The sequence below is a fragment of the Alexandromys fortis genome, unplaced genomic scaffold (genome assembly GCF_014885135.2).
Source record: "Alexandromys fortis isolate MF-2015 unplaced genomic scaffold, M_Fortis_MF-2015_v1.1 scaffold_128, whole genome shotgun sequence".
NCBI classification, from domain to species: Eukaryota; Metazoa; Chordata; class Mammalia; order Rodentia; family Cricetidae; genus Alexandromys; species Alexandromys fortis.
This window is the reverse complement of record NW_026068012.1, coordinates 3,031,823-3,058,810: the sequence shown is the minus strand read 5'-3', so window position 1 is coordinate 3,058,810 and position 26,988 is coordinate 3,031,823. Positions and strand designations below refer to the sequence as shown.

Here is a 26,988-nt window from a genome sequence, read left to right as displayed (position 1 = left end):
TTCTGGATAGTCTGGTCTTTGCCCTCACAGGAGGAGCACTCAACTTGACCGTGCTAACTTCTCCTCTTCATACTGTTCTGGCCATCCAGGCTAAGGATCCCCACGTTTCTGAGAAACAAGCAAATCCCAGAGCCCCAATAATGCTTGGAAATTGGAGAATAAATATGTGATAACAAAACAACTAGGAATATAATTAGAATTCAAATTACAAACGAAACATAATTAAAATATGCAGTTTCACGAAATTTTGGTGTGCTTGGTCCACCATTCTACGAATCAACAAGAACCCAACACTCCAGGGGCACACATCATCTGCTTTAAAGATAACCTTGAGAAGAACTTTATAGAAATGCCACCCAGCATCTAACAAGGATTGGGGGTGTCCATGAGGGTCAGTGTAATGGATGAAACAAAGCCCGTGGGCATTCTGCACACGATAGAGGGGCCAGAGGATGGTGGCTGGATATTGACTTCTTCAAAATCTTGGTTTAGATCTAAGCTGTTCTCAAAGGGCCATGTGTTGAAGGTTTGGTCTCCCAAAGCAACGGGCTTCAAAGTAGCCACTTTAGGGAAACTCTCCTCATCAATGGGTGCATCTTGGTAGGGTTGAATTTTGGAGGGTCTAGGGAAGTCAGTGGGAATTTGGGAAATGGGATCTAATTCAGAGGAATGGGCTCTGAGTAGGCTAACTCATCATTGGCAGCCTTCCCCCTCCCTCCCTCTCTTTCCTTCCCCCTCTCCCTCTCATCCCCCCCCCCCCTTAGTAGCACTCTAGGAGGTAAGTGGTGTAGGGGAATATAGTTTTCAGATGTGTGGCTTTTGTTTACGCTGCATTTGTTTAACTCCACGAAGCTGTATTACTGTGCCTGTCTAAAACACCTGATAGTCCTAATAAAGAGACAAATGGCCAATAGCGAGGCAGGAGCAGGATAGGCAGGAATGGCAGACTGAGTATAAATAAAAGAACTGAGGCAGCGAAGAGAACAAGGAGAGGAGGACGTTAGGGGCCAGCCACCCAGCCACACGGCAAGCCCTGGAGGAAGAAGGAAAGAAAGGTAGACAGAAATAGAGAAAGATAAAAAAAAAAAAGCCCAGAGGCAAAAAGTGGTCAGGATAATTCAAGAAAAACTGTCAAGAAACAAGCCAGGCATTAATAACTAAGAATAAGCCTTCATGTGTGATTTATTTGGGAGCTTGGTGGTGTGCCCCCCAAAAAGCCAAAAAGTAAAACATCACAGGACAAATAGATTTCCTACACTGTACCTTTCCAGCAGGTTCTGCCCACCACAGACCAGGCGACCACAGACCAAAACCTCTGAAAACACAAGCCAGAGTAAATCTTGTCTCATTTAAGTTGGTTTTCCCCCCAGTGTTTTTTATCATAGCAAGACAAAGCTGATAACTTATTTTGCTTCTAGTGCTATGGCAAAACACTGACTGAAAGCAACTAGGGTAGAGGGGTGGTGTTTCATCATATTCTTCAAATATTATCCCATCGCTGAGGGAAGAAAAGACAGAAACATGGCAAAGGAACCGAAGCAGAGACCACAGAGGAATGTAGCATTGCACACCAAGGATCACTCAGCTTGCTTTTGTATACAGTCCAGTACCACTCGACTAGGGGCGGCACCAACCACAACGGGCTCGGTCCTCACATGTCAATCATTAATCAATACCTACAGGCAATCTGGTGGAAGTATTTTCTCACTGAGATTTCTTCTTCCCAGATGACTCTAGCTTGTGTCAAGTTGACAAAAAAAAAAGATCATAATTGACCTTTAGTCAACTTGAAACACAAATATATCATTTTTAAACCATAATTTTTTATTTCTCCAAGACCTCACATTAATACCACAATATAAAACATAGTCAATTTGAAAATTCCACACTTTTAAATTTTCAAACACTTTTAAAAGTTTACTATCTTTAAAATATCCAATATCTCTCAACTGTAACTCCAGCAAAATTAAAATAAGTTGCAAACTTCTTATTTTAGTAGGGAAACATCAGGACACAGTTATGATCAAACTGAAGCAAAACCAGAACCCAATGTTACAAATAGCTTCATATTTGCTATCTGGTACTTCCTCAAGATCCTCAATGAGTGGGAAGGTTTTTTATAATCCCCTCTTTGGTTCTGCCATTCACAGCAAACACACCCCATATTGCAGGCTCAGGATGGTCAACCCCACAATGGATGCTGTTCTTGGCAGTCACCCCACTGACCTGGCACCTCCAATCTCCGAGGTCATCGTCACAAATGAGGCTTCATCTTTACCATCTTTCTCTTACCCGGCTTGTCCTCAGGAGTCAGAACATGGTCCAGGAATGCAGCCATGTGAGGAGAATTCTGCGTGCTTGTGAGATCACTCCAAGAAAACAAGAATGTTGTGACCTCAGCTTCTTCAAAACTCAGAACTGTTCATATAATGAGCTTCCGTGCTCCTGCCAGGGGCAGGGATAGAGGGCGTTTACTTGTTATTGCTTGCTGCTGTTATTCAGTTAAATGTTTGTCCAGCCTTTATATGCATCTATGGAAAAGTATGCTTTGCCATGTGTGGCTTGTCCTTGTGACAGCTTGAACTCATGAGAACTATAGTCATATGACCTTCTTACTCCTCAGAGTATAAACTGTCTGACTCCTGAATAAAGTTGACTATTGCACGAGACTCTACTCCTTCTCATTGATCAGCTCCACTCTCCCAGGTCCCACTCTTTGTAAAGCAGTGGCACTCTGAGAGACTCTAGCTCTGCCACACAGTGCCCGGCCTCAACTGTTCTCAATGACCCTTTCACGCCGTCAAAGCAAGTGCCATCTGGGAGACTTACATATGACCAAGTCTTGCTGCCAGCTCAAGACACAGCCATGGCCTCTGCAGACTACAGCTTCTGTGTGCCGACCCCAAGAAAATGCCCGTGAGAAGATTTCACACAGCGAGACTGATGCCTTCTTAATCACCGCCAATATTAGCTCCAGGTGACCAACATCCACTGTCCCAGTCAAACAAAGGTTTCACTTGAAATAATACTGGTCTCCTCTCAATCCCAGCTGATTCTCCGACTCCAGCTGGCCAGAAACCACATTCTGAATTAGAAATATAAAATGAATGGTTCTGTAGAGTCTTCAAGGAACTCTCAAACTTCTCTCATACACTTCCCGAGCCAGGTCTCCACTGTCTGGACTGCTCACAATATTTACCGTCCAGGCCTCCACTGTCTGGACTGCTCACAATATTACCGTCCAGGCCTCCACTGTCTGGACTGCTCACAATATTACTGTCCAGGCCTCCACTGTCTGGACTGCTCAGAGCATTACCACCCAGGCCTCCACTGTCTGGACTGCTCGCAGCATTTCTGCCCAGCCTCCAACAGAATAGCCCATTAAGCTTTGAGCGGTAATGAATTTTCCAGTCCCAAAACTCCAAATATTTCCAGAATTATCTGCAAAACAACAAGGCAGGGATATCACAGCAATAGTCCACTCCCTGGTTCCATTTTTTATTCTACTTTGTTCTCTATTTCTGTGATCAGACACCAGCCAAATGCAGCTTTGGGAGGAAAGGGTTTGTTTCAGCCCACAACTCTCAGGTCACACTCCATCACCGAGGAAAGTCAGGGCGAGAACAGACGACAGGAATCTGAAAGCAGGGACGGAGATAGGGGCCATGGAGGAGCTCTGCTTAGCCTAGGGCTTGCTCAGCCTTTCTTTTGCCACTCAGGACCACCTGCCTACCGGTGGTACCAGCCATAGTGGGTTGGCCCATCCACGTCAATCATTAATCAAGAAAATGCCTCCACAAACTTGTCTGTGGGCATTCCCAAGGGAGCGTTGTCTCAGCTGAGATTCCCTCTTCCCCCTGACTCTAACTTGTGTCAAGTTTACTCAAAAAGAAAGAAAGAAGCCCTAAATAGCACAGCTGACTAACAGAAGCCAACATTATAACCATGTGAAAAGAACTGCAATGAACCACACACTCTTCTTCCTGTAATACCCTTACTAGCAGAAAGGTATAAAGCAGGCTCCATTACCATAGCTACAGAAGTCCAGAGTGCATGGAGGGCTGGGTTAGCAAAGAAAGGATATAAAATAGATAGATTATAGATAGATAGATAGATAGATAGATAGATAGATAGATAGATAGATAGATGATAGATAGATAGATAGATAGATAGATGATAGATGATAATAGATGATAGATAGTAGATAAATAGATGATAAATAACTAGATTAATAGATGGTAGATAGATGATAGATAGATAAATAGATAGTAAATAGATGATAGATAGATAGATAGATAGTAGATAGATGATAGATAAATAAATAGTAAATAGATGATAGATGGGTAGATGATAGACAGATAGATGGATAGATAGGTAGATGTATGATAGATGGGTAGATGATAGATAGATAGACACATAGATAGATAGATAGATAGATAGATAGATAGATAGATAGATAGATAGATGATAGAGATGATAGTGAGAGATGGACAAATAGATGATAGATAGGTGGACAACTTCCTTTTAAGGCTTACTTTTAGTGTCCTTATTTTAGAAATTAAATTTCCTATGTGATCGTGCACATTCAGCAACAACAATGAAATATATTAGCATAAAAGTTCCAGAAACGTATCAGGATTTGGGCTTTGGTCCATCATTTCATGAAGCATGGAAATTAAAAGTTTTGAAAAAACTTAACCAAGTTACTGTTTATGGTTTTATAAGAATCAAAGCTCAAGGATTCAGGCTGAGTTAATTCATATAAATCTAGAAACAAGAAAGAGGAAACACATAAATCTATAAGCACATATGTTACAAAATGGAAACTGAGATCATTTTTATAACTGCAAGAAACAGACTCCTTTGGATCTGATCATCAGTTTTAATTCTGGGGATCTCTTAAATACTGTGTTTATTGACTCTTTGGGACCAATGCCTCGGTAGCAAGAAATGTAGTGATGTTTGAGAGTGTACTCCAAGACACCATATACTCTGCTGTGTCCGCCATGGTCTGGAGAGGAAAATAACCAAAGGGTGAATCTGTGCTATAAAAAGGAATTTACTAGATCAGTTTACACAGAGGGGGCTTGATCGCCATCTACACACTGGAGAACCTGAGAGGGCGGGAGCTGCTCAGTCCGTGAGACTGGGTGCCCAGCAGTTCCAATCAGGCCTGAAGGCTTGGAGCATTCCTGGGAAGTTGCTGGTCTTTTACCCACATTAAAAGGCCAAACTGCAATCTGATGTCAGAGGAGGGTGGAGGTGGGGAGCAAGGAGGGTACCTGTTGTGCGGTGCTGCTTCCTGCCTGAGTTGTAGCTCTGTGCCTGGTGCTCAGACCTAAGCCATACCTCCCCACATCTGGAGCACAAATCTGCCAGAACCATCCCCTGCCCACTGACCCTTGGATCACGACCCATCCTTGGCATGCTGGGGAATCTTCCAGTGTCTCCAGACAGCTGTTCCAAGCAACTCCCCTTCCTCCCCTGGTCTACTTCCCTCCGTGAGAGCACTTCATCACTGCCAGGTCCCCCCCTGCCTTGTAGCTGCTGAGAGTGTGTGACAAGGCACGGAGGACTGAGTAAGGCCCATGTGTAGGGCAATCAGCCACAGATCACACCACTTCCTCCCAGGAGCTAAGTCAGAAGAGGAAGCACCAAGCTAAGGCGTGTCTGCCAGAGAAGTCCCCAGAACAAGCTGATTAGGAGCTGAAGAACCCCCAGCTGAGCCGAGGCCTCCAAGGAGCCAAGTGGTGAGTGGGGGCACTGTCCCTGTGGCTCTCACAGGGGATACCTCAGTGTTAATCTTCTCTAAGCAGCAGGAGACCTGACCCCAGCCCTGGTAAGGATCCTGTGGCCTTTCTATGACCCCAGTCCAGGGAGTCTGAAAGAAAACTGTTCCAAGACTACCCGGTCAAGGCCCTGTAGTAGGAAAGGCCCCTTGCAACCTCCAGGAAGAACCATGAAGAAGGCTAGGAACATCCAGAGCTGAGAACATGAGGTCAGGCTGGTGAAGAACAAGCACAGACGCACAGGTCTCCTGCTTTGGTTCTAGGATCCCAGACACTATCTGGGCCTCCAGAGACATGGTGGCTACCAGACCCAGCAGAGACTGGATGATCCTCTTGTAGGGAGGGCTTCCTAACCCCAGGCTGGAAGTGGAGGGTCCAGGAAGGACTGGAGCTTGGGGGAAGTTCCCAGGGCTACGTGCAGGACCCAGTTGTGTCTGCCTCTTCCTGCCTCAGCTGGTCCCACTCTCTTCGCACCTCTAGCCCTGATAAATCTACTTTCAGACTCACCTGTGTGAGGGATGGGTGGGTTAGTTTGTGTGATATATGTGTCTGTGCACATGTGCACAGGTCTGTGTGAAGTGTGCTGGTATGCACATGCATGCATATATGTATGTACAATTATGTCTGTGTGGTGCATGTGTGTGTGTGTGATATGTATCGCATGCAGGTACATTCCCATGTATGAGTATCTATTACATATATGTGTGTACAGTGTGTGCTTAGGTGTCCATGTTGTGTGTGTGTGTGTGTGTGTGTGTGTGTGTGTCTTCTTTAGTGGTGTCATGTGAATCCCTGGTGCTCAGGCTTTAAAAGGCCTGGCCTGGTAGATGTCACACTTGGTAAGCATTGTGCTTAAGGGAACAATACTGGTGTGGGATTCTGGTTCTGGTAACCCTAACCTCTCCACCATGGTCAGGTTCATTCATAAGAGCTGTTCTCAAGGCCTCTGGCAGACGAGGGGGCAGCTGAAGTCATGGCTCTGGATCCCAGGGCTCCCCTCGGATCTTCTAGAATCTGAACGCTGTGGCCTGCCCCTTTCCCAGCCACCATCACCACCAGAGCTCACCGACTGCAGGGCTGGGTCCCTGCACTGCTGTCCTTTGATAAGTGGAAGGACAGCATGCACGGCCTCTGCTTCCTATAGCGCCCGCGGCAGCAGTCGTGACAGGAGAGGACTGGGGTGGATGATGAGAGCAGCGGGGAAGCCGTAGCACCAACCCCTTTCCTGGAACGGTGACTCCACACTTGTGACATGGAGGCCAGCACCAGACTGGGAGCCATGGGTGGAGAGAAGAGCTGCTGAGGACTCTGGGATGCTGTGCAAACTGAGGCTGTGTGGGAACGGATGGCCAGCCGGCGGAGGAGACACCGTGGAAACGGGGAGCCCTGTTTCTACTGCATCAGTGACCAGTACCCTGGGTGGGCCCTGACCCCAGTGGGCCTTCCATAGCCTCACTCCTGCTCATAACTTGGTAGCATAGGTCTTATCATTTCCTGTGGGCAAGAGATGTAGACATGGGCTAGGGGCAGGGTTCTGGGATGCTTAGACCTGGCCGGTATGAGATGCAGAGACCCCTGAGCCTGAGAGGCACGATGCTGCTGTTATAGAAGCTTCCAGGTATGGGGTTCTTTTGTCCCAGCCCTAGGCAGGGCTCTCATGGTGCTCTAGAGTCTGAGAATACAGTCAGCTCCAGGAAAGCAGTTCTTCCCAGCTGGATTTTAAGTGGCGTCCATTGTGTCTGGAACATTTGGAGTGGAAACTCAATAGAAGTGGGGGCAATGCAGACGCTGAAGGGACCGGTAGAGGCAGAATCCAGTAATCTTTAAGGATAGACTAGATACATCTAGTCTTTTACCAGGAGGGGCCGAAAAGCACTTGCTAGAGGGATGAGTGGGTGAAAGAGTGAACAAGAGCCATCCAGTGATTGATGGAGCACAGCCGCCGCCATGGTCTAATCCACTCCAGGATTGTATGTGGTGAGAACAACAGAGCCAGTGGGTTGTGGAATCTGCAGTCTCGGGCAGTGCGTTAGCTACTGCAGAACTGAGAGCTCTTCTAAGACCCGCCATGGATCAAGACAATGAAAGACTCCAGTGTAAAGGGGGAGGGGCTTCCAAGGCTCTGCCCGGTACTATTGGCAGTTGATGGCTGTCATGGGAGGGAGAGTCATTCTTCTTTGGGGGGAGCCCTGATCCAACAGATGACAGCAAGGCCACATGCACGTGAGAAGCACAAGCTGAACTCAGCAGGCTCAAAATAATATTTAATTTTAATTTTTAATAATTATTTTAATTTTAAATAATTTGTTATTTTTTAATGATTATTTAATAATTTAAGAATTATTTAATAACTCTTAACAGCAGTTAAGAATGCTTGCTGCTCTTCCAGCAACCCCAGTTCAGTCTCCAAGGCAAACATGAGACAAAAAATTTCTGTAATACCAGCTCCAGGGGATCAGACACCCACTTCTGGCTACCTCGAGCACCCACACACATGTGGAATAGATAGATAGATGATAGATAGATAGATAGATAGATAGATAGATAGATAAGCATGGACACATGAATTTAAAAATTAAGTAAATACTAAATAATGAAGGACATAAAGTTGGGAGGGAGATGTGGGCGTTGGCTGAGAAGTGGAGGTGGATGTGATTAAGTTACATTGCACACATAATGAAATTCTCATAAAGAAAAAGCCTTATCCTTAAAAGATGTCACTATATACATTTATATATAAAACTGGAAGACATAGACAGGATTACTGGAGAAAGTGGGAATACTGGTGATGGAGTAGCTTGTCCCTACCCGGAGCATTGGGTCTCAGAACAGTGTTTTGATGCCGTGGTTCTCATCTGCCCCCCTACCCCGGGTCTTTTGTGAGTGAACAGACAGAAGTGACTCCATCTTGGCACTGGGCTTCCGTGGAAACTATTGAGCGGGCTGTGATCATCACAAGCCTTTAATTTTGTTTTCCCTAAGACACGGTGGCCATGGGTTGCCGCTTGCTCTCCCTCCAAACCCACCCTGGGGCTCTGCCAATTCCCCCCTGCTCACTCCCGTAACTCTTGACACAGGTATCTCCCCCAGGGAGCCTGGGGCTTCCGAGGGCTGGGTGGAGGGTTCTGCAACTGGGAGAACTTCACAACAGGAAGTCACCCACCTCTTCTTGCTGGTCTCAGCCACCTGCCCTCACTGGTATCTGCTTTTCATGGGAACATGCTACATAGATGGGATCCATTTTCCCCCCGAGGCATCCCTCGGGTCCCAGGTGTTTGCAGCTTGATTTAACCTAAAATAAGGTCTCCATTTGATGCCTGTGTTTGGTGCCAAGGGAGGGGACCCTGGTCCTCAACAGAATCTCCACGAAAGGAAACTTACCAAAGCCCAAAGCAGGGGCTGTGGTAAGCCTCACCACTTCCTGAGAGTGCTGGGTTGTGCCATCATTTCCCCAGGGAGAAAGCTGGCTTTGCTGCAGACTTTCTGGTGAGTTGGTGGGTCCTGGGTTTCCTAGTGTGGTTGCCTTCAGGGTTGTTTGGAGTGCCTGCCTGTCACCAGCCTGCGAGATGAGTCTCTCAGGCCATTCTTTGTAATAACCACAGGATTCTCATAAGCAAGGAGCGATGTGGGAGATGGGAGCTGGCACCACAGCCACCCTGATAGGCTGCCTGTCACCAGGTCATTGGGACACCGCATCTGTGGGTTAGTCTTGCAGTAACCCGGGCCCCTTCCTGTTCTCTGGAAAGTGTAGGGTACACCGAGGTCTATATCCATCCTGTTCAAATTTCCTGATCAAAGGATACAAGAGTTTTCACACTGCCACTGGTGTTTTGTTTTGTTTGGTTTGGTTTGGTTTTTGTGGGGGGAAGAGGGAGTCCAGTTGGTACCCTTGGCAAGAGAACAAATCTAAGTTAGGCGATATTCACCCAGAGCTGGTGTGATCTACTCAGTAATTAAGTCTGGCCAGAGACAACTAGTCAACCCTGAAACTGTCCACTTTCAGACACCTTAAGGACAGGTTGAAGGCTGTGATAGAGAACAAGCAGCAGCCTACAGCCACACATAAATAGCTCCCAGCACTACCAGGACAAACAGAGTCTCAGCTTGCAGCCCAGGTTCCATCTTTGAAGGCTCGGCCTCAGCAGCATGGAGCACATATAGCATTTGTAACATGTGGTGGGTGTGCAGTGTCTGTGTTGACATATAGCACATGGTGCGTGTGTGTGTGCGCGTGTGTGTGCGTGCGTGTGTTCGTGTGTGTGCGTGTGCGTGCGTGTGTTCGTGTGTGTGTGTGCGCGCGTGTGTGTGTGCGCATATGTGTGTGTGCGTGTGCGCATGTGTGTGTGTGCGTGTGCGCATGTGCATGCGTGTGTGCATGTGTGTGTGCGCGTGCGTGTGCGTGTGTGTGTGTGTGTGTGTTGCATATGTCTGTATATATCACCTACAGTGAGTGCCCTGTCTTCTGCGCTTGGTGCCCCAGCCACTTCAATAGGCCTGTGGCTCCCCACTTCCTCCTTCCCTGAGCCTGGTGACATTGGTGACTGACTGATTCTTACACCCTGAGGTATCAGGGACTAGATCCCCTCCACCCTCAGCAGCCCTGCATTTCAGACAATCCAGAAGAGGCTCTGTAGGAGGTCAGCCTTGACTCACCAGGTCCTTCCCTCCACAGGACATGCTGGGCCGGCACCCCCTGCTACTCATCCTAACTGGACTGCTCTCCCTGGGATGTGGTGAGTTCTATGAAGTCAGCTCCTATGAGGTGTGCTGAAAAGAACAGACACACCCTGTGGGCATCACTCCACTCACAGAGCCAAACGGGGCTTCCAGTCCTGACCTGACCTCTCCTGTGCTCCTTCCCTCCCCACCCCTATTGACTCTGGAGCAGCTGGGATGGGCAGAACCTACTCACCCAACTTTCTCCCCAGCCCTGACTCAGTGGTGTACCAAGGACAAAGTGAACTCCTGTCAGGACTGCATCAGGTCAGGGCCTGGCTGCGCCTGGTGCCAGAAGCTGGTAAGAAACCCATGGGTTGATGGGCAGAGTATAACATCTATTCATTCTCTCTGTCTCTCTCTATTTCTCTGTCTCTCTGTGTGTGTCTCTCTCTCTGGTCTCCACCCTCCCCCATGACTGTCCGCCTTGTCTGTCTGTCTTTCCTTTCTTCCCTCCCCCAATGCATACATGCATCTCTATCTTGCTCAATATTCTGTGACTATCATTGGCTCAAAGATGTTTTAGTGTCTCAAGCCTGCCCAGGGGCCCCTCTGGATATTCTGGATTCTCCCAGAATGACTCTCCCCATTTTTTAAAAATACATTGAGGGTGGGGTGTGTGTCTGTCTGTCTGTGTTTCTCTCTCTGTACGTTTGTGTCTATGTGTGTGTGTGTGTATTTCTGTGTCTCTGTATGTGTGTCTATGTGCCTGTGTATGTGTGTGTGATATAGGTATATGTACTCACGCACACAAGTAGAGTACAGAAGAGGACACCAGTCTCCGCCTATTCCTTCTCAATTCCTAGAGCCGAGCTGGTGGCCAGAGTGCTTATGCTGGGTTACAGGCACATGCAGCATTTATTTGTGTGTAGATGCCGTGATTTGAACTCAAGTCCTCAGTGCTAGAGGGAGTAGTTCAAGGGCAGAAAGGGGTCTCCAGCTGCCTGATTTGAAGCCCTCAAGGAGACCGAGGTTGTCTCAAGGCCAGTTATTCCTTGGTAGGCTGTCCCCATCCACAGAGATTTCTATGCCAAATTGTAATGGCAAGTGAAGAGGAGATAGGCTGGGATCTCTAGTCCCTATGATCTGTCATCTTCCTTGTGACACTAACCTGGCCCTTTCCCCAGAACTTCACAGGCCAAGGGCAGCCAGAGTCTCTCCGCTGTGACACCTCGGAGCAACTGTTGTTAAGGGGCTGCACATCTGAGTACCTCGTGGACCCCAAGAGCCTTGCTGAATCCCAGGAGGACAAGGACAGGGACCAGAGGCAGCTGTCCCCACAAAATGTGACGCTTTACTTAAGACCAGGTAGGCTAGAACTTGCCTGGAGCGGATGGGGCACATGGTGTTTACAGGAGTTTGGCCAGCATCCCCTCTGTCACTGTGGACAGGTAGACTGTGGTTCAGTTTCTTCTCCTGACAGTGTTGAGATTCCTGACAGAGGCAGCTCAAATGGGAGAGGGTTTGACTCACAGTTCAGGGGTACAGCCCATCGAGGTGGGGGCGCCACAGCAGCGGGAGCTTGAAGCCGCTGAGCGCAGGACATCCACAGTCAGGACGCAGAGGGTGAGGGATGCATGCCGCTGCAAGTGCAAGTCATAGAGCACAGGATCCCAGCCAGGGAGTGGTGCCGCCCACAGTGGGCAGGTCTTCCAGCCTCAACTGACAGACTCAGGACAGTCACGCACAGGCTGGCCCTGAGGCCTTTCTCCCAGGTGATTCTAGATTGTGTAAGGTGGACAGCTAACACTGGCCATTGCAGGGTGTGTGTCCAGGTTGGCCTGAAGGTTGCTGGGAACCTCATGACTGAGGTCCACTCTCCAGACACCTGAGCTCCCAAATACTCTCAGTAGACTGAGGCAGGAGACACACTTGAATTCAGGGATTGATTCAAGGGTAGACATACACACAGACACACTACACACCATGTTCATTATAATTGCATTTTAACTTAAAAGGCTGAGGTTCTCCATACATAGCTCTGCCTCTCGCTAGCCCTAAGCAAGCAAATCTCTTCCAGCCTCCATTGTCTGTTGTCTACACTGGATGCTTGGTCTCCCTTTTAACCCTGTGCTATGTTTTTGTTCTGCTTTGCTTTGGTGTGAAGAAGGGAGAACAAAACATTTGGAAAATGCTGTTGCGTTCAATCTCAGAAGGCCAAGTGTTCTTGAGGGAAGAAGGGCACTGATGAGCCCTGCAACTGAGAAACTCTTTAAACCAACCAGTCTGCCCAACAGATGATGCAACTGTGGCCACAGCAAGTGTTTCGGAGCACAGGCCCCAGTGTTGATATGAGGCCTGGCCCCAGGGAGCCAGAGTGGTAAATGGAGCCATGGGCAGAAGCAAAGGGCTTGTGTGGGCTGGCTCCACAGGCTGATTAACTCACCCACAAGACATCCTGCTCATGGATCTGGAGAATAGAAATGGGTTCCTCAGAAGCCACTTCAGACATCTGTTTGGTGTCCCCACATGGCAGAAGAAGCAGGAGAGATTTTGGTGCCCTCTCACTTTTAAGCAGGGCCACACTATGTAGCCCACACTGACTTCCAATTCACAGAGATTTTTCTGCTCTGCCTCTTTAGTGCTGAGGATAAAGGTGTGCACCACCAGGTATAGATAGCTATCGGTCCCTTTTCAAGGATGCCATCCCAGGCAGCAATGATGGAAGAAACTGAGAGGACCGAGGTGCTACTAGAGAGAACAGTTCATGTGCAACCCCTGCTCAGTACCAGTGTCCTAAGACAACACAGCCCAGCAGCGACACCCTTCTCCTTCACAGGGCAAGCGGCAGCATTCAACGTGAGCGTCCAGAGGACCCAGGACAACTCTGTTGACCTGTACGTCTTGATGGCCATCTCTGACTCCACGCAAGACCATCTTTCCAATGTCCAGACACTGGGCAGTGACCTGCTCCAAGCCCTCAATGAGATCACCAGATCAGGCCATATTGGTGAGGTCCACAGCCACTGCAGGGATCAGACTCAGCATTTCCCGTATCCTGGGCAACCCCTCCCCCACACACCAGAGGCAGTGACCTGAGAGCTGCCACTGGGGAGTTCTCAGAACATCACTGTGAGTGGAGCGCACCATGTCCAGTCACTGGCCACAAGATTCAGCCCTCCACTGGTTCTTCTTTCCTCTCTCACTCATCTCTTGGGGTAAGCTCAAAAGACAGAAGTGCTAATTTCTAAAAACGAGTAAACATCAGATTGGGTTGACAAAGTAGCAATTGTAGCGTAAAGGCAGTGATCACAATGAGCCGGAGATCAAGGGTCAGAGCTCCACAAACACCAACAGGTTCAGAGAATAAGGCTTGGGTGCTTGCATGTGTGATGCGTGCACAGCTCCACCTGGCCTGGCTTCCCCCAAACAGCACTCTCTTCCCTGAAGAGTGATGTCCTCCCTCACACTTGGACATCTGTGTTCACATTCATGCACTTGTATGTGTGTGCATAGTCACACGCAGGCTGACACATGTATTAGACCACATGTGCACACATATTCTCAAATACATACAGTGACACAGATGAATAATTTATTTTCACACCTGTACATGCTCACATTCATATAGGAACACACATATGTAAACTGTGTCCAGGTGTATACACGATTTTGAATGCTCACATGTATGCACAGGAACTCCCACAACATACATACTCAAACGCACACATCCACCATCCTGTTCTCTCCCTTGTTTTACTATAAGGCAGGGAAACTGAGGTTGTGTCCAGGTATCTCCCAGGCTCACCTCCCTGTCTTAGACCCAGCCTCCCAGCCTCACCTGTCCTCCTCAGGTTTCGGATTCATCAGGAACATGACCTTCCAGCACATCCTGAAGCTGACCGATGACTCCGGTCAGTTTCAGAAGGAACTGGCGAAGCAACTGGTTTCTGGAAGCCTGGATACTCCCAAGGGACAGCTGGATGCTATGGTGCAAGTCGCCACGTGCCTGGTGAGCCTACCAAGCCCTTCTGAGGTCTGATGACTTCCGTGGTGCTGCAAGCTATTGTACCTACCAGCCATGTTCTCTCAAAGGGTCAAGGCCCCTTTGCTGGCTGTCAGCCTGAGAGGAATAACCCTCACTAGACTTCTAGAGAGCCACAGGAGGTGGCTGGGAGGGAGAGAGGGAAGAGGGCAAAGGAACCTGGAAGATTATCTGCAGATTTCACTATTATCTGTGATGCCACTAACCCTCCTGAAGCCTAGAACTCGCCAAGTGGTCATGGTAACCTGGGCCTCATCCTACACGTCCTGAGTCAGGGGCCCACTCTCACCTCCAAGGCAAGACAACAATCCCTGGCCAGATTTTGCTCTCATGACTCTTCTCTCACCCACACACTGTCCCACACCTGTCCCAGGCTGTCTCTTTATGTCACTGTTGCAGCAAGCTAACTCTGTGCTGGCTCAGCTCTTTTCTCACAGCTTTCCGGCCTCCCTGGAACCCTGTCAGACTACAGCGTGCTGCAAGCGCACACTCCTTTCTGGGGATTCTCCAGGAAGATGCAGTTCCCCTGTGGTCCCTGTATTCACACTTGGGATTTGCCTGTCATGATGGACACCACAGATTTTTGGGGGAATGTTTTTGGGAGCCTAGTCTTGGGTCTGGAGGGATGGGCTGTAGAAGTTTTGCCTATTGGGAAGTAGATACACATTTCATGTCCCCTTACCTCACACTTCGGGCATCTTAGCAGACACACCCCAGACTCAATCTTGACTCTCTTTCTGTTTGTCTGGCTGCTGTGAAACTCCACAGCAGGAGGGGCAGGTTCTAGACTGCCACACCTGGCTCCTGAGGTGGCCAGCAGAAAAAGTACAGCGGGTAACTCCAGGCCATTCGTTTCTCAGGGAGAAATTGGTTGGCGCAATGGGACACGGTTTCTGGTGCTCATCACAGACAACGATCTCCACTTGGCTAAAGATAAGAGTCTGGGTACCAGACTGAATCCCAGTGATAGTCACTGTCACTTGGAAGATGGCGTGTTCAAGAGCAGAAGAGAACCTGTGAGCCCCTTCCTTCCCTGGTGTCATCTGAGGCTTAGCCCTGAGTGACACAAGACAGGAACCCAAATGGGGGACAAAACAGGACTCTTATAAACTTGCCCCCTCATAACAGCCAGGTCAGGGTCACCTCTCCAGAGCCTTAAATACCTCTTTCCAACCTAAGAAACACATTCAAGAAAAACTCGGAAGCTGTGACTGGTCCTATTAGGTCTCAGGTATCAGCTTCAGGCCAGAGCACAGCGGCAGGACACCAAGACATACTGAAGAGAGTCTCCCCTATTCTTCACGTCAGCGGGGGAGTCACAAAGAGTATGAGATGGGCTGGAGGGCTAAAAGGAGCCACTGAGAAAAACAGTCCCTAGGGGATGGAGTGGGCTAGGAGGGAGGGCCCTGCAGGCAAGCTGCAGCAGGACTAGCGGCAACTTTAAAGAGTCTGGAAGGGAGGACAATGAAGACCCCCCTCCCTGAGTCCCAACCTAGCATGGCAGCCGAGGGTCCCTGCTAGAGTGGGGTCTGTGGGTTAGCAGAGCCACGAATGACTGGATGTAGGTTAGAAGGAAGGCTGAGAGGTTGCCCTGATTAGAGGGATCCCGGGTCTGCACCAAGAGACCACGCACATTGCAACTTTTGGTGTTTTCTTAACTGTCTTTCAACATCATTCATGTCTGCTGAATTCTGTTCACATATTTGTGCGCCTTGTTCAGATAAGGTTCTGCCACAGGACAAGGGTGATACATCATAGTCCTCAGAGATACAGGCCACTGGGTGGTCTGACGGGATGCCCCTTCTCTCCAGGACAACCATTCAGTGCTCCAGCTGGCAAGGAAACTGGCTGAAAACAACATCCAGCCCATTGTCATGGTGCCCTCGAGGATGGTGAAAACACATGAGGTAAGAGAGGTGGGTCTTCACCAAGAGTGGCAGGCATTTCAGTTGCAGGGTGAGGAAGCCCAGCATTCTCACGGGATCACCAGAGTGGAGTCCTGCTTCCACTTGCCAGAGTAAGGGCCTGAGACCAGAAGTCTGAGACAAGGAAGATGGCCGTGATCTATTTGTCTGATGACCAGTTCTTCTGGGTCAGCAGGATCCCTACAGGAGAACCTCAGAGCTACTGTCTGCAGTGGGACCACTTGGGAACCCCTCCTCTATGAGGACCTCTGAGCACATCCATCCAGTTAATTCAGAAAGCAGCTGCCCCCAGTTCCAAATTCTCCCCATCTGAGAGTGACATCAGTGTCCCCTGACATCATCCATCCTCATAGGCACACTCGTGTGACACATGAGTATTCAGGTTGACTCCCCTTGTGCCTGGACTCTCTGAAGCTGTGTGGCCTTGCACAACAGCTGGGTGCATGGCTGGGTTGAGTATGAACATGAATCGTGGGGGAGGAAGCCCTACAATGGCTGGGGAGTTGACTGTGGCTGGATGTGCATTGCTGAATGAGGATGCAGGGTTGGGTCACATCACAGGTCTCAGGCAAGCCTTGGTTGCCAGGACAACAGGCAAACCACACTTTTTGCTGTTAGGTTCCCAGGCTCCAGAGAAGGGAAGCTACCCTGCAGAGACAACAACAGGAGAGGTGGCAGCCTGGAATACCACCATCACAGCAGCCACAGGGAACAGTGGTTTGGCTCTGCACAGGTTGGCAGCTAGCAGAACAAAGAGGAGGCCACTCCATTGTCAGGATGTCACAGCTCCTATGTCCATCTGTGACTGGGCTATGACAATCCCCTCCTCACAGACTTGTAGTGGGTCAGGAGTCATACTCCACAGACAGCATGGTGACAAGGGAGGAAGCCACAGATGGAAGACTTGAGGCCCACCACTTCCTTTGCCCTGAGAGGTCATAGGTCTCCATAAGGCTCTGTTTTCGGGAGGTTGGTCAATGCCACAGGGAGCCCATGAGAATGTTACACACAAGACCCTTCCTGTGGATGCTTCTGGACTGAGGGGACAGCAACTTTCATAAATGGGACAAGGTAGAGCCTGAATTTTCTGGTGGGCTGGTCCCATAGCCAAGACAAATGACAGTGAGTTTATGAGCTCAGAGAGGTTTGGTGGCCTGGATGTAAAAAGCCTACTGTGCTCACAGAGAAGGCAGACTCCATTCTAGAGTAATGGGACAATGATGGATAAAGAAGTGTCTATCCTGACTGTCGGTAGGATTTGTCTGGACAGGGTGCCAACATTCCCTTTTCATGACATGTGACACAGTCCTTGAGTGACACTAGGCAGTTGTGGGGAGGATGATGGTCTGTCAGCTATCCAGGGATTCAAGCCGAGCCACCTCCAGGGACACTCTGGGAAGCAGACCAGTTCTGCCAGGGCTGATTGTCACAGGGTTGTGTAACATGGTCCCCTCTTGCCATTTGAGCAATTTGTCAGATTGCTCAAACCCAGCGATGCTCAGTAAGGCTAACCTCTTTCTCGTCTTCCTGTAATTTTACCACTTTCTATTGCCATCCGTGCCCCTATGTGTCATGGGTATGATTTCTGTCCACCGTGATGATATGCTGAAGATATATTGTCCCGTGATAAGACAGGTGTGTGTTCCCCAGTCAGTGACATCAACAGCTTGAAAATGGAACTGCCTGCCTGGGGCACCTATACCACAGACACAAGAGTACTAAGACCCAGGTGTCGGCACTTGGCAGCATGCCACCAATGCTCCTTCTGTGACTCTGTGAAGTGGAGACTCAGTTGTGCATCATCCTAGCCACTTGGAGAGCTGGAGGGACCCCCTGGGTGTCACAAGCCCTCAGGAGCATGGAGGAGTTGATGGTCCCAGGTGCCAGCTTGATCTTCTCTCCCAACAGAGACTCACCGCGTTCATCTCCACGTTGGCCATCATGGAATTTTCCGGTAACTCCAGCAATGTGGCACAGTTCATTAAGGATACCTACAGGATGAGTCTCCTGGAGTAGCTGCGTGAGATGGTCTGAACCTCACAGTAGGCAGAGCCCTGACTTACAGAACCCTGCTGTAGCCTCCAGCAGCCCCCACGGGCACCCTACAGTCTTCTGGACAGACACAGAGGACAGGGTCGTTCCTCTTACTGGTGAATGAGTGTGTGACTCACAGATCTCCTCTGGCTCTCCCTAAAACATGAGTTCCAAGTCCTACCTAGATGGGGCGCTCCCCTGCCTACCGCCATGGAGATATTGGAGGGCAGGTGACCATGGAAGAGCACATGCTGTCTCACGGGCCAGGGAGACCGCAGACATGGCCTTAGTAAATTCAGATGCTGTGTAGACAGTCGTGGGAAGAAGGGCCTGTCCTAGTTCCCTTTCTGTTACTGTGTTAAAGAGACAGCACCCACAGTGAACTAGGCCCTCCTGCATCAATTAACAATTAAGAAAATGCCCATAGACGTGCCCACAGGCCAGTCTGATAAGCCAATTCCTCAACCGAGGTTGCCTCTTCCAAAAGGACTCTGGTTTGTATTAAGCTGACAGAAACCAACCAGCTCAGCACCTCCTGCATGCCGGTCCCACTCCTGCCCCAGGCAAACACTGCAGACCCACATTCCTCATCCTCCTCCCTGGTGTGTTGTCTATACAGCTGCATCCAAGTCCACACCCTCGGGGTCCCAGGGTTCCGGCAGACACCAGCATGCATGACATCCTGCATTGCTCAGGGCATACAGATACAGAAATCTACAAGTGACGGGTATCCTTAAATTCTGACCTAGCCTTCTGTGACCAAACATCCTGGGATCCGCCAGCACAGTGTGTGGGGGCCCCTGCAACACTGCCGTCACTAACCATGGAGAGGTTTCGTTTTCTTCTCTAGCCTTGTGAACCCCAGATGCCCCCCAAAAGACTCTGTGCCAGGCCGCTACCCAGTCTAGCTCTGCCTTTCTAGGGATGACTCAAGTGACGCCATACTTGCCTGCTTGCCAGATGCCACCTGTTCCCTTTCTCCTCCCATCTGTGCTCCGTCTCTCACATCTTCAACAGTCTGTGGCTCCTCCTCAGCTGGCCCTGGCGTTCAGCAGTGAGGGGACTGTCCTCAAAGGGCTCACAGCTGTGTCTATGCTGGTCTCCTTCCAGTGGCCTGTCTCAGAGCAAACCATGGCGTCGACCTGCTGGCCTGCCCTGACATGCTCACTGAGCTACCCAATAGGTGTTTGTGTCATCAACTGGTGTGCAGGGGAGGAGGGGCATGAAAAGTGTAACGGTGCCACAGTACTGGGGGGGCAGGGACAGCTGAACCTGTCACCCCTGAGCATGGCTGTTCTCTGCCCACAGAGACTCACCTCCAGGGTCTTCCTGGACCACACCACCATCCCCAACACCCTGAAAGTCACCTACAACTCCTTCTGCAGTAACGGGGCATCAAGTACAGGCAAATCCAGAGGAGAGTGTGACGGTGTGCAGATCAACGACCAGGTGAGCCTGGGGTTCCCAACCCAGCATGCTAGAGGGCCCACCAGGTATTTCAATAACTCAATCTCAGGGACGTTCAGGAGGAAACAGAGGCTCACCTGGAGCAAGCAAATGGGAAAGCAATTGGTGGCCAGCGGCCAGACGCTTCTCCCTTTAAACATCACTTGGCAGACTGGTGCTGTCTATACGGTAATGTTAAGGAGCAGGAAGGCACCAAATGCGCAGACCAGGAAACCCCACACCCCTCCTGGAATAGCCCAGACACACTAACCAGTCATGCAATAACAGCACCCCCTAGGGGGCAGTTGCTAGACATGATGAGAGATTAAAAAATTAGGTATGGATTGGGTCAGCTTTTCTGACTTTTGTTTCATTTTACCTTTTGATGGAAACATCAAGTCTCAAGCCACACAGGTGAGCAGAAAAACAAACTGACTTCTTTCCCTAAGAAATATAAATTTGTTACCCAGGTTTTAATTTTTCTTTTAGCTCATGAGCTAACATCACACCACACACACACACACACACACACACACACACACACACACACACACACCCTACACACACCCCAAACAGAATACCATCCCTTCATGCTGGGTGATTCATATGAGAAACTGACAAATTTTATTCTCAATTTTAGATGGTGCGTTACTTATTTTTACTGACATTTCTTCTATATCTTTAAGTACCATTGGCTTAGACTGATTTCAGATGTAGCCTGATTTTGCAAACCAGCACCCAGCACCCTCTGTCATCAGCCCTGCCATCTTTGTCCCACCTGTGTGTGCTGGCACAGCCTGGGACGCTCACCTCTATTCTGGGTTGGATAAAGAACACCACACTCCCTGTGGCATTCTATTATCTTAGCATTCTGGTCACAAGGGAAAACTGTGCCCCACACGTTCACTGTTAAAAATCTCCTACTGTATGGATAATGAAAAACGCTGCCTCCCTAGTCTGATTCACAGCAGGGCTTGGATGCTGGTTAGTAAGGGCTGGGGTGGGGTGGAGTGGGGGTCTGGACTCCCTACAGCTTGAGCGATAGTCTGTCCCAAGAGCCTCTGCTTCAGAAAGAACCCATGCCACCCCTCCCCAGACATCACTCTGATCCCTCCCAGCACCCCTGAGGGGAAGGAGTAGGACCATGACCCTGGTCACCCATGGCCCCTGTCTAATCCTCATTACCCTCCTCCAGGTCACCTTCCAGGTCACTGTCATGGCTTCAGAGTGCATTCAGAAGCAGGCCTTTGTCATCCAGGCCCTAAGCTTCACTGATACGGTGACTGTGCAGGTCCTTCCCCAGTGTGAGTGCCGGTGCCGGGACCCGAGTCAGAAGCACGGCCTCTGTGGAGGCAAGGGTGTCATGGAATGTGGTGTCTGCAGGTGAAGCACATATATGACACTCTTGGTAGTCCAACCCATGGGAAAGGTATCTATAGATGAGGTGATGGCAGACAGCCCACAGCACTTTCTTCCCCAGATAGCTCCTAGGCTGCAGGTGTGAGGAGCTGGTAGGGAGTCTGGGGTTCACATTCCCAAAGTCCTTGCTACCACTTGCCAAGCCAGGGTATTCTTCGGCAATCCTGACTTCCACGAAGGGTCCCAGGCAGAGAACTGGCTCACAGGAAACCCCTCTCACCAGAAGACAGATCTAGTAGCAGGCAAGGACTGAGACCAAGCCAAAGCTTAGGTCTGGTTTATCAGCTACCAAAGATCCAGGGACTGTCAGAAGCCTCAAGTAGTGTACCATTTGCCCCATTGTCTGCGCGATGCCATAGTAGCCTGTCAGAGGGACTGTTCATGGGCCAAGGACAAGCTTATGCTTGGCCACCCTACCCAGGGCGGCCTTGGGTCTACCTCAGGTGCGCACTCAGAACACCACTGAGAAAGGAGTGGCCGTGGTGTGCCATACTTTACAGGTGTTTGGGTGTGCACTGGGCCCAAGAGCTGAAGGTGTGACTACCTCGGGGAAGAACCTGACCGCTAACCTTCCTATACGGCCACAGGTGCAACTCTGGCTACACAGGGAAAAACTGTGAGTGCCAGACGCAGGGCCAGAGCAGCCAGGAACTGCAGAGAAGCTGCCAGAAAGACAACAGCTCCCTTGTATGCTCAGGATTGGGAGACTGCATCTGTGGGCGGTGTGAGTGCCATACCAGTGACGACCCCAACAAAGTGATCTTTGGGCAGTACTGTGAGTGTGACAATGTGAACTGTGAAAGATACAATGGCCAAGTCTGCGGTGGTCCACGTGAGTGACAAGGGCCACTGCAACTGGGGGATGGACTCTCTTGTCAGTTGGCAGCAGAAGGTGTTGAGAGGGACGCTGGGCCCGATGGACAGATGATTGCTAGTTTTGCCGAGCTACACAGCAGCAGTAAGGCTGGCCAGGCCTTCCATGTCTGTGAGGGTCAGCCATTGTCCCTGGAGGACAACAGAAGTAACGGGCCTGACTCAAGAGCTATTCAAACACGATGTGGAGGCCCAGTCTGGCTGAAAGGCAGATGTGTTGCTGGAGGGGTGGGGGATCTCCCTGGTCCCTGTGTCCTTGCCCAGCTGTCCTTCCCTGGTGTTGTAGGGCTGGGTGAGAAGGTACTGGTAGAAGCAGGCAGCAAGGAGGCTGTAAGTACAGTCTTCCCTGGCAGGCACTATCGGGCAAGGGCCCAGGGTGATGGGAGAGTGGTTCCTAGTTCCCACCCACCTCCAGGAAGGTGAGTTGTGTGACCTCGGCTGTTTTCCAGAGAGGGGCTCCTGCTTCTGTGGCCAGTGCTTTTGCAGGCGAGACTTTGAGGGCTCAGCCTGCCAGTGTTGGAAATCCACTGAGGGCTGTCTGAGCAAAAACCTGCTACTGTGCAATGGCCATGGCCGCTGCCGCTGCAACAGCTGTGAGTGTGACCCCGGCTACTATCCACCACTGTGTGAGGAGAGCTCTGCTGCTCCTCCTTCTCCTGCTGCCTTCTCGCGCTGCCACAAGTACATGTGAGTGTCCCCAACCACCCACGCTGCCCTCACAGCTAGGCTCCCTGGGGGTCCCCAGGGGTGCCACTACACCGTAGTTCTCAGCAAGATCGTGTCATTTTGAGGGGGTCGGTACCTCCCTTGGATCCAATTTCCACTGGCTCTGCCCTTTGGTCTCCTCCCAGGATCACCGTCTGCTCTACCCTCACTTATACCACTGTGCTGACCTCTAAGGGCGCCTGGGATTCTCACTACAGGACCAGCTTGTATGTGGAATACCCTCATATATTACACTCCGTGAACCTTGACACTCCCACGTCCCCTGAGATGCCTGCTCATCCTTGCGTATCTGTACACCCTAATTATCAGGGCACTCTGACACGGCAGTCTATGCTCACACAGTAATACACCTTGGCATCCCTGTGAAGTCTTGCACACCTAGACAAACTGATCCACCAGTGCACCCTGACACACCGGCTTGCACTCACATAACACGCATCTTGACAAACTCACACAGCCTTGCACACAGTACTTTCTCATTCACCAGAGCTCCCGAACATACACGTACACAGTGACACTTCGTGGACCCTGACACACACACAGCCTTACACACCAGTACACCCTTATTGGCTGGGACATGCTCACACACTAGTATGCACTCACTCACCATTCACCCTGACGCACCCATGCAGCCTGACACCCATAAAGTCTCCTACACTTGTAAATCCGGACACAGTCATGCATCTTTGCATAGTGCTGCACCCAACACACCTGTGTGCCCTCACACAGTGTGCACCTTGCCCATCCTTGAGCCCTTGGACACCCCCTTGCCATCCCATTTCATCAAACTCATTCCCAACTTCTCCTCAGCTCCTGTGCCAAGTGCTTAAATCTCAGCAATGGAGCACCTTGCTTCTGGGAGTGTATGAATCTGTTGAGTTCAGAATTTCATCGCAAGAACTGCAGTGAACAGGATGCAGAGGGCTGCTGGACAACCTACACTGTGCGCCAGCGAGACCGGAGAAGCATCTATTCCATCTATGTAGAGGAGAGCCGAGGTAAGGCTGGACAGTGCCCAGATCTGGTGAGGTAGGATATGGTGACAAGATCTCTAGCCCAAGAGCCTCTGCAGATAGCAAGAGGGCTGCAAAGGGAAGGGTCTCACTCCAGTGGGCAAGGATACCCAGTAGCAGAAGGAGAACTATCCAGGATACCTGGGCAGGTAAGCAGTACCCTCACCTGGCCCTGCACCAAGAGATGGTTGGCAGACAGGTACCTCTGGTGGTAGCTCCAGTCTGTGTTGAGCATGGCACCATGGGAGCACCACACCTTACAGTTGGAGCATCTCCCGTTTGATGGGAGGACCCCAAGGACTGGTACCGGTTAGCTGTTTCAGGACACCTATCATGAGTCTCAAAGGAATGGAGTGAATGCATCTCAAGCACTCTTTGCCCCATGCAGCTCAAGTCCTGGACAATAATATCTGTGAATGGAAGATTCTGACCTAGTCTTTGTGGGGTCCATGGCATGGTCCTGTCGCAACTACAGTTAAAATGAAACAAAGACCATGTGGTGAGCAGCCCATTCTCCTGGAAGGAAAAATGAGATCATTGAGATAAGGAGACCCAGTAGGTCGGTGGTCATGACAGTCATCAGCGCACGGGTACCACACATCCTCTTCGGGTACAAGTTTGTTCCTGAGCATGTCAAAAAGCTATTAGAAGTTCCCAGAAGAAAAATGGCAATACTCACATTGTCTTTTTTCTTTTTTAAATCTCGTCTGTCAACCAGGAGGACAATGTCCTCCTGGTGACCACACAGAACTGTTAAGTGTCCTATTGGAAACAGTACTGTAAGAGGACACAGTGAACATGGTCTTCTCGGTGACCAAACAGACCCAGCACTATCAGAAATCAAGGTGCACATAGTCAGGAACCAAATTGATACAATTCTAGCAACAGTTGGGTTAACACACACCTATCAGGGACCAGGTAGATATAGTAGTAGTATGGTCCTGTCAGGCATGAGGAAATAATCATTTCGGTGTATAAAGTGGTTGCTCCCTTGTCAGGTGGACACTGTCCAGTCATCAGTACAAGGTGTGTTTATACTGCCTGGGACCAAGTGGACATGGTCCTGTCTTGAACTGAGATAGGCATGGTCCTGCCAAATATTGCTGTCCTGGTCAGGAATAAGACTGGAGGTAGACAGGTTGAGCTGGGTTGAGTCCAGAAGTAGTATGGACAGATACTACCCTTGGATGGAGATGGCAGAAGAGATAGAGGACTAAGTGATAGTTTGAAGGTCCAGGGTTCTCCAACAGAGGGATGAGACACAGGCTGTTAGAGCAGTTTGGAGAAGTAAAGAGTGACAATGGCCAAAGATGTAGAAGATGGCAGATTTGGGCAGAAGGTAAGATGTCCTTACAGGTCTTAGGCATGCAGCTCCAGAATTCTAGTTTCTCATTCCATTCTTACTTAGCTGGAAGAACAAAGGCAGAGAGATTGCTTGAGCAACCACAAGAAATGTTGGCCAGCAGCACACTGGAACTTCTATAGGACAGAAACCTGAGCCTACTGTTCTCCAGCCATTCTCAAGTTGAAACCCATGAGAGTAGGAGGGGCACAGACTCTGGGTGAGGACCTGTCCTCAAGCCATAATCATGGACTTCTCCTGGGGTCCCCATTCCCACTGTGCAGTAAGATGGCTTAGGGTCCCTCAGGAATGTCCATAACTTTCTCTGTGAATAAAATGCCAGGCCTAGTGGCCTTTAAGTATCATTTGGGACCACAGAGACTGGCCTTGCTTTCTGATGCTGACTGAGGCTGTGTTCTCTTGTCTACCCATATTGTGTGGCAGAGAGCAAGTCTCTGGAGCGGGACCTTCTGGGAGAGTGGGTGACATGCAGAGGCTGTGGACTTGTGGGTAGAGACTCACATAATTCATGGCTTGTGCTTTTTCCTTAGAGTGTCCCAGTGTCACCACCATTGTGGTAGGCATTGCAGTGGGTGTCCTGCTGCTTGCTGTTCTCCTATTGGTCTTGTGGATAATCTACCTGAAGAAAACCCAGAAGGTCAAGCTTTCCAGAATGGGTGGGGTTCAGCGCATGCTGGACCAGCGTAAGTGACTAGACTATATGATCCTGCACCCTGCTATGCTCTGTAACTTCTCACACTGTAGGTTGTGGCTGTTTCTGGAGGTCAGCAAACACCCTGCCTCAGCAGCTCAGCTGAGCACATACTAGAAAAGCTTTGCTGCAAAGACTTAATTCATGGGAAGACCCTCCGTTTCTGCCTTGGTCCTCAAAGTGACATCTTTAAACTGACCTGGTAGCCTCCAAGAGAGCCCGAGAAGTCCTCCCCACACAAACAAAGTCATGTTTGGTTTCTCTCCAGAAGAGCCTCATCTTCAAGAACAGCACCATAAGGAATTACCATGGTGGCATCAGGAGAGACGGGAGACCTGATGAAGATAAGGCATCAGGACCAACCAGAAAAAACCCACCAACCACACCTCCACACTATAACCAACCAGCAAATGGCTTATACTCCCCAAAATCACCAACACAAAAGCTGGCTTTATTTGTTCCCATAGCGACCAAGATGCCAGATCTTCAGTGGACTTCTTTCTAAGGACAGCCCCCTCTTCAATCATTCATAAAACTTTGAGGAAAAAAATAAACTTCCTAAGTCTTAGGAGGCCAGACGCATGTTTTCTGTGTGAAAAGTAAGAAACCAGTTCAATTAAATGTAGGGCTAATTTACATGTTAAACATCTCTTTTGGGTTTGTGTTCCTGTGTACATACATGTCAGGAGGTGACATTAGGCGCCTTCTTCCATTACTCTCTACCTTATTTTTTGAGACAAGGTCTTTCCTTGATCCTGAAGCTCACCAGTTGGATAGACTGGCTAGCCAGTGAGTTCTAGGGTTTCCTTTTCCCAGAACTAGCCCAATGTTTATATTGTTTCTGGGAATACAGGTCACCATGGGCAGGAAGGCCATGATAACCAGAACATGAGGAAGCTGGTCCCTTTGCATCTGCAGTCAGGGATCAGAGAGAGATGAATGCTGGCATTCATACTTTCTCTCTTTTTATTTGGTCCTGGACCCTCGCTCACCTATAGGATGGTGCTG

The 26,988-nt window shown here is 49.7% G+C and overlaps 1 protein-coding gene across 1 annotated transcript; it reads left to right on the top strand.

The window, feature by feature from the left end:
- The first annotated feature begins 5,630 nt into the window (after positions 1-5,630).
- On the top strand, positions 5,631-26,552 carry LOC126513667 (integrin beta-2-like protein). The gene is made up of 15 exons (XM_050162161.1): positions 5,631-5,750; positions 10,462-10,522; positions 10,718-10,806; positions 11,633-11,813; positions 13,285-13,455; positions 14,300-14,457; positions 15,351-15,506; positions 16,302-16,397; positions 19,758-19,898; positions 21,091-21,278; positions 21,902-22,146; positions 22,637-22,874; positions 23,724-23,911; positions 25,820-25,972; positions 26,249-26,552. The coding sequence occupies exons 2-15, from the start codon at positions 10,465-10,467 to the stop codon at positions 26,317-26,319; spliced, it is 2,133 nt and encodes a 710-aa protein (XP_050018118.1). The 5' UTR covers positions 5,631-5,750; positions 10,462-10,464; the 3' UTR covers positions 26,320-26,552.
- Positions 26,553-26,988: the final 436 nt, after the last annotated feature.

What these genes read in the sequence shown, in the direction of transcription:
- LOC126513667 (XM_050162161.1), top strand. Translation starts at nt 10,465, where the DNA reads ATGCTGGGCCGGCACCCCCTGCTACTCATCCTAACTGGACTGCTCTCC. An exon ending in ACTGCTCTCCCTGGGATGTG is followed by an intron (nt 10,523 to 10,717) that starts GTGAGTTCTATG and finishes CTTTCTCCCCAG; the next exon opens with CCCTGACTCAGTGGTGTACC. An exon ending in CTATGTAGAGGAGAGCCGAG is followed by an intron (nt 23,912 to 25,819) that starts GTAAGGCTGGAC and finishes CTTTTTCCTTAG; the next exon opens with AGTGTCCCAGTGTCACCACC.